This window comes from Oncorhynchus kisutch, linkage group LG29 (assembly GCF_002021735.2).
Source record: "Oncorhynchus kisutch isolate 150728-3 linkage group LG29, Okis_V2, whole genome shotgun sequence".
NCBI lineage: Eukaryota > Metazoa > Chordata > Actinopteri > Salmoniformes > Salmonidae > Oncorhynchus > Oncorhynchus kisutch.
This window is the reverse complement of record NC_034202.2, coordinates 30189880-30203036: the sequence shown is the minus strand read 5'-3', so window position 1 is coordinate 30203036 and position 13157 is coordinate 30189880. Positions and strand designations below refer to the sequence as shown.

General features: G+C 42.9%; 2 protein-coding genes across 5 annotated transcripts; one reads left to right on the top strand and one right to left on the bottom strand.

The window, feature by feature from the left end:
* The first annotated feature begins 5800 nt into the window (after positions 1-5800).
* Positions 5801-11011, top strand: gtf3aa (general transcription factor IIIAa). Of its 4 annotated transcripts, none has more exons than XM_020466106.2 (9): positions 5806-6151; positions 6673-6773; positions 6853-6958; positions 7081-7172; positions 7391-7473; positions 7562-7645; positions 7772-8001; positions 8200-8250; positions 8452-11011. In XM_020466106.2, exons 1-9 carry the CDS (start codon positions 6035-6037, stop codon positions 8650-8652), a joined length of 1065 nt encoding a protein of 354 aa, XP_020321695.1. In that variant the 5' UTR covers positions 5806-6034; the 3' UTR covers positions 8653-11011. The 4 variants fall into 4 exon arrangements, with proteins under 4 accessions (XP_031665298.1, XP_031665299.1, XP_020321695.1 ...); XM_020466107.2 differs by having other exon boundaries at positions 5809-6151; positions 7400-7473; XM_031809438.1 differs by lacking the exon at positions 8200-8250 and having other exon boundaries at positions 5801-6151.
* Positions 11012-11169: 158 nt separating this feature from the next.
* LOC109873872 (translation initiation factor IF-3, mitochondrial-like) lies at positions 11170-12922 on the bottom strand. The gene is given in 4 exon segments (XM_031809070.1): positions 11170-11467; positions 12425-12519; positions 12521-12665; positions 12916-12922. Coding segments are annotated over 4 exon segments (441 nt in total). The 3' UTR covers positions 11170-11273.
* Between the last annotated feature and the right edge of the window lie 235 nt (positions 12923-13157).

Here is a 13157-nt window from a genome sequence, read left to right as displayed (position 1 = left end):
ATCATAGACAACTACAGTATGTTTCACAAGTTTGGACAGCACAGTACAGATCAGCACAGTATAGTACAGTAGAGCGCAGTAGAGTGCAGTGCATTGCCATACAGTGCAGTACAATACAGTAGAGTACAGTACACTATAATACAGAATGTTATACTGTACACTACTGTGCTCTACTATACTGTAATGAACTATACTCTACTTTTCTTTACTATATTTAACTGTACTGTACTCAGGGACTGCTCCAGAAATAATCAGTTGGAAGGGCATTTGATTTCCATGTTTATTTTTTTCACGGGACATGCATTCACGTGTACACATTTTTATGGGTTTGTGGGTTTTATAGTAAAAACGTAATTGGACTGTAAAATTGTATTACATTTTAATGTGTCTCTGATGCTGTCTGGGCAAAAAGAGTGCGACATGCCATACTGTGGGCAGCAGGTAGCCTAATGGTTAAGAGTGTTGGGTCAGTAACCAAAGGTTTGCAGGTTTGAATCCCTGAGTCAATAAGGTAAATACATCTGGCAATGTGCCCTTGAGCAAGGCATTTAACCCTAGTTGCTCTGGATAAAAGTGTCTGCTAAAATATAATACTATTTTTGGCCAGACAGCATCAGATACATGGGCTACACATACTGAGACAGAGGGGTGCTTTTTCTCTCGCTCTAATGCTTTATCTGAGATTGATTAGTATTTCTGCCGGCGTGTGTCTCATTCAAATAAATTATCAATATTAAAATATTTTATTTGGATGGGCAAAGATGTATGGTAGGGAGGGCCAGGCCCCCTAAGGCCCACCCATAATCCCGGCCCTGACTGTACTCTGCTCTACTCTACTGTGCTGTACTGTGCTGTCCAAACTTTAACCAAACCTGAACCAACCATAGACGTCTAGATATGGGCCAATCCAAGTCCAATTCAGGTGTCTATGGATTTTTATTTATTTCACCTTTATTTAACCAGGTAGGCTAGTTGAGAACAAGTTCTCATTTGCAACTGCGACCTGGCCAAGATAAAACAAAGCAGTTAGACACATACAACTCCACAGAGTTACACATGGAATAAAGAAACGTACAGTCAATAATACAATAGGAAAAAGTCTATATACATTGTGTGCAAATGAGGTAGGATAAGGGAGGTAAGGCAATAAATAGGTCATGATGATGAAGTAATTACAATATAGCAAATAAACACTGGAATGGTAGGATGTGCAGAAGATGAATGTGCAAGTAGAGATACTGGGGTGCAAAGGAGCAAGATTAATAAATAAATAGAGTATGGGGATGTGGTAGATGGGCTATTTACAGATGAGCTATGTACAGGTGCAGTGATCTGTGAGCTGGTGCTTAAAGCTAGTGAGGGAGGTAAGAGTCTCCAGCTTCAGCTTCAGAGATTTTTGCAGTTCGTTCCTGTCATTGGCAGCAGAGAACTGAAATGAGAAGTGGCCAAAGGAAGAATTGACTTTGGGGGTGACCAGTGATACCTGCTGGAGCGCGTGCTAGGGTGGGTGCTGCTATGGCTACCAGTGAGCTGAGATAAGGCTGGGCTTTACCTAGCAGAGACTTGTAGATGACCTGGAGCCAGTGGGTTTGGCGATGAGTATGAAGCGAGGGCCAGCCAATGAGAGCATACAGGTCGCAGTGGTGGGTAGTATATGGGGCTTTGGTGACAAAACGGATGGCACTGTGATAGACCTCAACAAATTGGATGCAGAGTGTTGGAGGCTATTTTGTAAATGACATCGCCGAAGTCGAGGATCGGTAGGACAGTTATTTTTACGAGGGTATGTTTGGCAGCATGAGTGAAGGATGCTTTGTTTGCGAAATAGGAAGCTGATTCTAGATTTAATTTTGGATTGGAGATGTTTAATGTGAGTCTGGAAGGAGAGTTTACAGTCTAACCAGACACCTAGGTATTTGTAGTTGTCCACATATTCTAAGTCAGAACCGTCCAGAGTAGTGATGCGGGTGAGGGCAGCGATCGGTTGAAGAGCATGCATTTAGTTTTACTTGCATATAAGAGCCGTTGGAGGCCACGGAAGGAGAGTTGTATGGCATTGAAGCTTGGCTGAAGGTTAGTTAACACAGTGTGCAAAGAAGGGCCAGAGGTAAACAGAATGGTGTCGTCTGCGTAGAGGTGGATAAAATAATCACCAGCAGCGAGAGCGACATCATTGATGTATACAGAGAAGAGAGTCGGCCCGAGAATTGAACCCTGTGGCACCCCTATAGAGACTGCCAGAGGTCCGGACAACAGGCCCTCCGATTTGACATACTGAACTCTATCGGAGAAGTAGTTGGTGAACCAAGCGAGGCAATCATTTGAGAAACCAAGGCTGTTGAGTCTGCCAATAAGAATGTTGTGTTTGACAGAGTCGAAAGCCTTAGCCAGGTCGATGAATACGGCTGCACAGTAATGTCTCTTATCGATGGCAGTTATGATATCGTTTAGGACCTTGAGCGTGGCTGAGGTGCACCCATGACCAGCTCTGAAACCAGATTGCATAGCGGAGAAGGTACGGTGAGATTCAAAATGGTTGGTAATCTGTTTGTTAACTTGGCTTTCAAAGACCTTAGAAAGGCAGGGTAGAATAGATATAGATCTGTAGCAATTTGGGTCTAGAGTGTCTCCCCCTTTGAAGAGGGGGATGACCGCAGCAGCTTTCCAATCTATGGGAATCTCAGATGATACGAAAGAGAGGTTGAACAGGCTGGTAATAGGGGTTGCAACAATTTCGGGCAGATAATTTTAGAAAGAGAGGGTCCAGATTGTCTAGCCCGGCTGATTTGTAGGGATCCAGATTTTGCAGCTCTTTCAGAACATCAGCTATCTGGATTTGGGTGAAGGAGGTTTGGACGAGATGCTGTGGGGAGCGCAGGGCTGTTGACCGGGGTAGGGGTAGCCAGGTGGAAAGCATGGCCAGCCGTAGAAAAATGCTTATTGAAATTCTCAATTATTGTGGATTTATCGGTAGTGACAGTGTTTCCTAGCCTCAGTGCAGTGGGCAGCTGGGAGGAGGTGCTCTTATCTCCATGGACTTTACAGTGTCCCAGAACTTTTTTGAGTTTGTACTACAGGATGCAAATTTCTGTTTGAAAAAGCTAGCCTTAGCTTTCCTAATTGCCTGTGTATATTGGTTCCTAACTTCCCTGAAAAGTTGTATATCACAAGGGCTAATGCAGAACGCCACAGGATGTTTTTGTGTTGGTCAAGGGCAGACAGATCTGGAGTGAACCAAGGGCTATATCTATTCCTGGTTCTAACATTTTTGAATGGTGCATGCTTATTTAAGATGGTGAGGAAGGCACTTTTAAAGATTAACCAGGCGTCTTCTACTGACGGGATGAGGTCAATGTCATTCCAGGATACCCCAGGCAGGTCGATTAGAAAGGCCTGTTCGCTGAAGTGTTTTAGGGAGCGTTTGACAGTGATGAGGGGTGGTCGTTTGACCGCAGACCCATTACGGATGCAGGCAATGAGGCAGTGATCGCTGAGATCTTGGTTGAAAACAGCAGAGGAGTATTTGGAGGGCGAGTTTGTTAAGATGATACAGTATCTATGAGGGTGCGCATGTTTACAGATGTGGGGTTGTACCTGGTAGGTTCATTGATAATTTGTGTGAGATTGAGGGCATCAAGCTTAGATTGTAGGATGGCTGGGGTGTTAATTAAGCATGTCCCAGTTTAGGTCACCTAGCAGCACGAGCTCAGAAGATAGATGGGATGCAATCAATTCACATATGGTGTTCTGGGCACAGCTGGGGGCAGAGGGTGGTCTATAGCAAGTGGCAAAGGTGAGGTACTTGTTTCTGGAAAGGTTAATTTTTAGAAATAGAAGCTCGAATTGTTTGGGTACAGACCTGGATAGTAAGATAGAACTCTGCAGGATATCTCTGCAGTATCTCCGTCCCCTTTGGCAGTTCTATCTTGGTGGAAAATTTTAAAGTTAGGGATGGAAATATCAGGGTTTTGGTGGTTTTCCTAAGCCAGGATACAGACACGGCTAAGACATCCGGGTTGGCAGAATGTGCTAAAGCAGTGAATAAAACAAACTCAGAGAGTAGGCTTCTAATGTTAACATGCATGAAACCAAGGCTTTTACGGTTACAGAAGTCAACAAATGAGAGCACCTGGGGAGTAGGAGTGGAGCTAGGCACTGCAGGTCCTGGATTAACTTCTACATCACCAGAGGAACAGAGGAGAAGTAGGATAAGGGTAAGGCTAAAGGCTATAAGAATTGGCCGTTTAGCACATTAGGAACAGAGAGTAAAGGGAGCAGGTTTCTGGGCATGATAGCATTGATTCAAGGCATAGTGTACAGACAAAGGTATGGTAGGAAGAGAGTACATTGGAGGTAAACCTAGGCATTGAGTAATGATGAGAGCGATATAGTCTCTAGAGATGTTTAAACCAGGTGATGTCATCGCATATGTGGGAGGTGGAACAACATGGTTGGTTAAGGCATATTGAGCAGGGCTATAGGCTCTACAGTGAAATAAGACAGTAATCACTAACCAGGACAGTAATGGACAAGGCATATTGATATTAGGGAGAGGTATGCGTAGCCAAGTGATCGTATGGGTTCAGAGAGTTGTTGAGCTGGCTGGGGACACGGCGATTCAGACAGTTAGCAGGCCGGGGCTAGCAAGCTAGCAGTTAGCAGCTAGCATAAGGGCCTTAGAGGGACATTGCGATGGGGTAAAAGCCTGTTTTTGCCTCCACGTGTGGTGGGGTCGATAGACCAGTCATGGAATTAGTAGGGTTCCAAGTAGCAGGGGGGTCCAAGTCCAATTGGCAAAATGGGTATAGTGGTCCAAGAAACTGGCCGATGGATCAGCTAACAGTCCAATATGCTCTAGATAGCTAGCAGGCCGCGGTTCGCAGAATGGGCCTTCAGGGGACGTCGCACCTGAGGGGCCTGTTGGGATCCTCGGGCAGATTATGTCAGTATTTCAGTCGTGAAGGATCGGCGGGGTTCCGTGCCCCGTACCAGCAGTAGAAGGGGTCCGGATATTGTAGCCGAGGAGTGGGCTTCAGGAGTATCCCAGGAGCCCTAGCTGGGAGATGGGTCTAGCATGGGCTAGCTCCATGCTAGTTGGTGCTTGCTCCGGGACGGAAACATTAGCCAGGAGTAGTCAACCCGTGTTGTGGTTAGCTAGCTGCGATGATCCAGATGAAAAGGTTCAGAGTTTGCGGTAGGAATACGGGGCTATGGAAAGAAAAATAGGTCCGGTATGCTCTGCTTTGAAACGCGTTGTATGAACTGGCGAGAGCTTTCAGAGCTAAAGGTTAGCTGATGACCGCTAGCAGTGGATAGCTGACTGATAGCTGGTAGCTAGTTAGCTAGCTTCAGTTGAGGATTCCATGTTGAAATCAAGGCCGGTCCGGACCGGATAACGACATCTGTGGACTTGAAATCAAGGCCAGGGCGGGCGGGCGGGCTGAACGTCTTTTCAACGTCCATGGACGTCGGTGTCAGAGGGTGCTCACTGGGGTGTCTCTTGTCTACTTCCTACTCTTAGACCAATGATGTACACAAAAACATAAAATGTGTTTACATCATTGGTCTCAATACTGCTTAATGTAACAATCAATTATTTGAGAAACAATATACATTTTTGTCTCAACAATTTGTTTAGCTTTTTTACTTGCGTTCAATACTGAGCAACTCACTCCGCATAGGATTCCCGTCTCCACAGGCGCCGAGAATGCCGGAGTCAGAAACGGGGCACTCCGTCTGCCAAAACAAGTGCAATGGCTTGCTGGGTCAGCCTATTTTAAACGTCGAAAGAAAAATACCCAAATGTGTCAACAAAACACAGAAACAACGTGTCCGTTTCGACGTAGTATTACAATTTTTAACAACAATATACACTTTACTGACACGATTGGTGACTGGAATAGTATTTAGTTTACTTAATTGTACAACCCCCCTCTTTAGAGCCAACATGGTAGCGGCGTATGGTCTTCTTCCTGTCAACGCCGCACGCGTGTGGGTCAACGCCACATTGTAGTCCTCGCTTTTTATTATTATAATGGAATTAAGTCAGCAAGTACCGCGCAAAAGTTTTATATGTTCATTCTCTGACTGCCATGCATCGTACAACAAAGCATGGAAACTAGATGCTCATATTTGCAAGCACACAGGGCTGGTGAGTACAGCTTACTGGTCAGCTAACCGCTAGCTAGCAACATTTTGAGACATGCCATGGACACCGGCAAGTGAATTTTGTATTCCCTGTATTTGTTAGGCGATTCCGCTGCCAAAATAGGTTTGGATGTACTGCTGGGTAGTTAAAGCCTGAGTTCGTGCCTCAGCACAACTGCAGTCCCGCTACATGGTTTGATAAGGCTCTTGGGGGAATTAAACCAGTCTCAAACTGATAGACTGTGTGTGAATGCAAGGACTGGCAGTCTCTGAGATCGACGTTGTGAAACGTTATACAGACTTCAATGACGATATAAAACAAACACCAGAGTAATACGTTTTTTCTCGCTCAGATGAGACTAAACCAAGCTTAGTACAAAACTAGCTGCCTGTGTTTTCTTGTTCTTCAATAATCAATGGGTATTTATTGTAATGGCAATTGAACAGTATCCCACGTTGTGCATTTAATTCCACCACGATTTTTTTCCATCTACAAATGCTTCAATTTTTTTCTGTATTCTGCAGAAACCATTTGTGTGTGAACATGACGGCTGTGACAAGTCATTCTGCGACAAGTACCACCTTGCTCGGCACCAGTTGAGCCACAGTGGAGAGAGACCCTTTAGGTAGTATTTGTGTTATTTAGCCAGCTAGTGCGGACATTCCAGACAAATTGGCTACAAGTGGTGTTCTGTTTGTTGACAGATGTACAGTAGATGGATGCACAGAGGCCTTCACCACAAATTACAATTTGAAGAAACATGTTAATCGCAAACACAACCATGATGAGGAGAAACTGTATGAATATGTGGTGAGTTAATCTGACTACATTTATTGGTTTTAGTCAGCCAAGGTATTATGAAATGCAGTACTTAGCTAACAGGTGTGTAATTTGCATTGCTGCCATAATTGTTTTACTCTTTGTGTTTATAGTGTAGCTTTGAGGGATGTGGGAAAGTGTTCAGGAAGAACAATCAGCTCAAGTCACATGAGTGCCAGCAGCACACCAAACTACCTCCCTTTCAGTGAGTAAATTAAGCTGTTTGTTATGCTAATGTTATTACCCCATGTTGTTGGTTGAAAACAGATGTCCTGGAGCGAATGTAAATTAATTTAAAATATGAAAGATTTGAGCCCTGTGAACTGAATATCCAGGAGATTGTAACCCAGTACAAAACATGCCTAGCACTCCTAGCTTTGGTCTAGAGAACAACACTTCTGCCTTTGTCTTTCTCGCTCACTGGCTTTATAGCTGTACCTTTGAGGGCTGCGAGAAACAATTCACTTTCCCCAACAAACTACGGCTTCACGAGAAGGTGCACAGAGGTAAGATTTATCTCCTGATCCTGCAGCTGGATTGTCTGAGCCTTGTAGGAGACTAACTGCTAAAATGTTGTTTTTCTCTCACACACAGGCTACCCCTGTGAAAAAGATGGCTGTTCTTTCATCGGAAAGACCTGGACTGAGTATACTAACCATAGGAGAGACGTACACAGAGGTATGCTGTCTCACACCTTACGATTGACACATTGCTTTCAGAACAGTATGTGTACAAAAACAATTACAACAATGTATGTCTCAGAGGTCAATGAAGGTCACTGCAAGGTGTTGTTTATGTCTCCAGCACTTTTTCAGTGTAATGAGTGCAACAAGGTGTTTCGTGACACCTGGTTCCTGAAGCAGCACCAGCGTGTCCACGCAGAGGAGCGCCAGGTGTTTATCTGTCCCAGGGAGGGGTGCCAGAGGTCCTTCACTACGCCATTCAACCTGCAAAGCCACATCGGCTCTTTCCATGAGGAGCTACGGCCTTACACCTGCCCCCATGAAGACTGTGGAAAGACCTTTGCCATGAAGGTATGGATACCTGACCAGAGTCTTGTTGTGTTGCTACCAGATTCACCTCACTCTTATTAGTCAAAATCAGCTTCTGTATCTGAAGGTCAATTGTATGGGAGAGTTGTCCTCACAAATTTTCTTAACAGTGGAAATGTCAGTGATGACATGGATATATGGACCTATGTTCCCTGTAATAGAAAACTCTGTCTTTCGCAGCAAAGCTTACAACGCCACAGTGTTGTCCACGATCCAGAAAGGAAGAAACAGGTTAGAATAGGCATGCCATGTATGCTTGAATACGTTCATTTTGTTTGAACACACACTTCTTGTAGCCAATACTTAAACCTTACATTTTGTGCTGTTCCTCACATCCTATGAAAATGGTTGATACATGTTATTGTTTATTGATTTGTAACTGTTAGTGTTTCAGCCCTGTATTAGCTAACAATCAATTTTTCATGTTTGCAGAAGAAACCCCGACCCAAGCGATCCCTGGTTTCCAGACTGAGTGGTTACAAGGCCAAGAATAACAGTCGTCCAAAACCTCATGCAGCTTTGCAATCAGAATCCATTGCAAGGGGTCAGTCAGAGCAAACGAACACTGTTGGATCAGAGCCTATTAGCCTGGTATCCCTTCTTCAGGACACAGTCTTTTGCAACTCTGGTTAAGAAATCAAACTGTGACCATCTGACCGGATTTTGCCATATGGCAGTATTACTTTCAGTGCCAATTAGCGTAAATTTACTCCAGACAACCCCCCCCTCTCATAAAAAACATGATATTGCCTTCGCTAGTTTAGTTCACTGTGCGTAGATCTTTAATTTGTACTTGAGCTCATAAGTTTACACGCACAACTGTTCAGTTTGATTGTATTAAGTTAAGTGCTGTAGGTGACGTGTTGGGCATGGTGGGCTGTGAGCTGGTATCAGGATGGTGCTGCGGCAACTGTTCATTTCTTTGACTTCCTTCGCAGATGGACACAGGATGAACATGGCAGCTCTTCCATATTGGATGAAAAAAAACATAAAATTATGGAATGCGTTTGGGTCTTTGCGTGTCAAAAAAGATACATTTCAAATAACACTTTGACGCATTAAATAAGATTTTAATTTGACACGTCAATTAACTAAATTCTATTATTTGCACGTGCAAGCCAAGCGCCACCACTACTATCAGTAGCACTGTCAAAGTTGTACAAAAAGAGTCTGCAACCAAGCACACGCAGGCCACGAACGATGCGTTTACAAGTACCGCGTTGGTAATAAGGCATTATTTGTTCGACCGCTACTTCTGGGATAGCTAGCTAGCACCAATACAACCAGCCTGAAAACAATGACCAGTAGAAACTGCAGTCATTTTAAATTATTCTTAACAATGATTTAGGAATCCTTGTAAGTTTAAGCTTCGGTATCCAATTGTTCGCCTATTGGAACTGAACTTAAGTTCATGAAAATAAATAGCTAGCCAACTACTTAATTAACCCTGTTGCCCAAAGCTAACGTTATAAGCAGCCAGCTAGCTTAATCTGGCCAGTAAAGCTCAACCGGACCGGGTTATGTGTTGTGAAGCTAGCCACAATAGGATTAGGCACAATAATGGAATATGCTGTTTGCCTTCAAAATAAAAGTACCTCTGAAAGTGATGCAGAAGGTTACAATTGGTGGAATCATATCTAGTCTAATATTTAGACTAGATCATGTTAAACAAGGTTGTAATGTGAAGCAATGAAATGGGATATCAGTCTACTTGGTGACACCCACAACACAACTGTGAAGAGTTTACGCAAATATTAGCGTTGTAGCTCTTACCGTGTGACTGAAATCACCTCCCCGGTCAGCCTATTGTGTGTATTGAAATTCATATTGCTCTGTAGAGCTTTACCTAAGGATTGGGGATCAATGAAATTGGGGATCTGTTTACTCAATACCCAATATTTTTTTCCCCCAACGTTTCCCAATCAGACTCCAAAACATCCATGCAGTATTGTTTTTCCTAGGGAATAATGTTCAATACACCATAGGAGGTTGACAATAAATGTGGCTCAATTCAGTTGTCTCGCAATAAGAGCTACAATGCTAATGTTCTCTGGGTGTCACGGAGTAGACTGATACCCCATGCCATTGATCCACAGTGAAATAAGTATAACCCCAATGCAAGTCTAATACATCCAGTGTGATTTCAAAAGATTTGTCAAATTATTGTATTTTGTTGATTTTATATAACATTCCAACCTCGTGCATAATGATCTATTCAATTATGGCATAATTATACAAGTTGTATTCATTTGCGTCACTGTCAATAACATACTTTAATTTTGAAGGCTAACCGCAAAGTCCACTATTGTGGCTAATCCTTATTGTGGCTAGCTTCACAGGTGGGTCTCGACGACCATTAATCAATAAGAACGGTTTTATAAATTAGGGTTATTTTCGATGACACCTAGCTATAGATACTGAAACAGATGTCGTTTTGCTATGTTTTTGGGGAAGAACATTGTTTGCGTCATCAGCTAGCTAGCTTTTTTTTTATGACCAGCACTGTAGGTGCGCGAGACAACTTTACCAGCATCAGAGCATACGTATTGATGAACCGTTGTGACATATCAAACACAATTGAGAGTGTAATGGATGTGTAATAACTACATACAAAATTAATGAACGTGTTAAATTGTGTGACGTGCAGTCATATTCAGGTCCTGATTGGTCAACAAGCTTATTTGACATGTTAAATAGTGTTATTTTACGTATCTTTTTTGACACGCGAAGACCCAAACCGCGTTCCATATAGAAATACAACATTAACATTTGGCTTATTCCGCATTTGCACATCTCAGGAAAATCAACATGGAGTCCTTGTACAGACAATAGGGCACACTCCTTTTTCTGTCCACAAGAATACATTTGTATTTATTTATGCATGTCTGAGCCTAGTTTGTTGCTAACGAGTCTCTGTTCTGCCAAAGGAAAGTTGTTGTACATATACAGAATTGAATGTGTATTTTTGCAATAAAAAGAGACTTAAAACCAATTAACTATTTTGCTGGTTTCAACTACAGAATAGTGAAGAGGTATCGGGTTTGTCCAGGTTGACACATTTTAGTCTGAAATGGGAGGTTTATTAGTTGCAATACTAATGGATACCTGTTCTCTAGTTCCATGAGCTTGTTAGGGAGATGACGTACATGATGATTGTTGTAGTCGTTATGCATACAATTCAGTCATCTCTACAGTCTTTGAAACAACAATGGTGAATATCATCTGTATACGATAAGTGTTTTAGATGATGTGCATCAGACAGGTAAAGGTAAACCAATCCCCGATAGATATCTCACCAGTGGCTGTACATGTTCCATACATCCTGTTCTCAGAGTGATTCTGACACGGTGCTTTTTATCCAGCCAATTCTGGACCTGCCGCAGCTTGGTTAGAAGATCATGGTTACCAATGTCAGAGGAAAAGGTGAGCTCCTTTACCTGCACAGGGCCTCTGGTATGGGTAGTAGTTTTTGTTCTTATTTTAGATCAGAGGGGTATACTACAAAGCAGGTTCAATGAGTTAACCAGCGAACTTCAATAAACAACCAGAAGTAACTGGATTTTTGGGGGGTTCATTAAGAAAGCTAAACTCTATTTTCTTTTGGTTGTTGAGTCAGAGGCCATACCCATTTCAAGCTTACCTTTCCAAAAAAATAGGTATTTCAGAACATAGCTGACTAACTCATTGAACCTGCTTTGTAGTATATACACCACTGTGTTTTATATCAAAATGTGGGTTGGACTTCACGGTCTGTGAGATGAGAACAACATGCTCTCGTGTTTGTCTATAAAGCACTTCTGAATAAACTACATTTATTTATCATCACTCATCAATATAAGAATTAGAATTCCTAAAACCAGGTCTCAAGCATGGATTATACTTGAGGCCCATGCGATTTCCACAGAGTTGGGTTTGGCTGCCTTTTCCTGTTATGCTCCTTGCCTATGGAATAGCCTGTAGACTAAACTTAAACTTGAGACTCTTGTCCCCCTGTCGCCCAATTTAAATATTTATTGGAGGATTTGTATTTTTGTATTGCTTGTAACTGTTTCGGGTAATGCAAGTTCTAGTGCTGTTGGGGGAATAACCTGTAGTGTAAATATAATCTGTTGCTGTATTTTTGTGTGTTATCTGTGATCGTTTTGTTTGTCTTGTGTAGTTTCTTAATCATTGTACCTAAACTGTATGTGTAAACATGTATACGGAGGGCCCAGCTGTAAAAGAGACATTGGTCTCAGTCTGTGTTCCTTGTTGAAATAAAGGTATAATAAAATAATAATAATATCGCTCTTATAGGAGAAAAGGCATTTATTTTAGAGAATTCGGATACAACCATTGTGTGCAAGGTAGCGATGTACATGTGTCTGGTGTAAAACAGTGGTTGTATATGCTAAATATTACACACCTGTCTTGGCTCTCTGTTTCTCACAGAGTTTGAGCTGCTCCTCGTGGATATGTTTGCCAGTCATTAGACGGGTGGATCTTTTGTTTTCGTTGAGGCACCAGTTTTAGCCCATTCTCGTCCATCAGTCTAAGGACATCAACTCGATGCATGGTAACCATGTTCTCTCCAGTCTCACTAATCACCTGCAGGTGGCGCTGGTGGATCTTCCGGCCAAGATGCCAATGGCACTGGCTCGGGGATCCTGCTTCTTATTGTTAGGCACCTGCCCTTCTCAAGCTTCATCCACTGTGGTGGACAGTGGAGATCATCCAAGACAACGGTGCAGTTACACATTTCCATTGTATGATAGGAGTCCAGACCCAGAGGCTATTCTCCAGGAGCTCGGAGTACCACCACAGACCCCTCTAGGTGCATGACAGAGAGACCACCTCAGACAAGCACTAGGCATTCTGGGCAGAACACAGAGTGGTTTACAAACGTGAACAGGTTACTAGGCATATTGCCACAAGAAATAAGCTGTCTAGAAGATATGTTTACAAGCCAGAAAATGCATGTGAAGGTCCATCGACAACTCTCATAGTTGACAAACATGGAAGTCTGGCTAGCTACAGCTAGCTAACAACGTTTGACAGGGAGAATTAGCAGCCTGTACGAATACATAGAGCGTAGGCACGAGACAATCAGCTTCCAGATTGAACAACAGGAACAAATACGTTTTTTGTTTAAAGTAGCT

Coding starts and splice junctions, on each gene's coding strand:
- gtf3aa (XM_020466106.2), top strand. CDS start 6,035: ATGGAATTAAGTCAGCAAGTACCGCGCAAAAGTTTTATATGTTCATTC. Junction 6,959..7,080: donor AGAAACTGTATGAATATGTG/GTGAGTTAATCT, acceptor TTGTGTTTATAG/TGTAGCTTTGAGGGATGTGG. Junction 8,251..8,451: donor ATCCAGAAAGGAAGAAACAG/GTTAGAATAGGC, acceptor TCATGTTTGCAG/AAGAAACCCCGACCCAAGCG.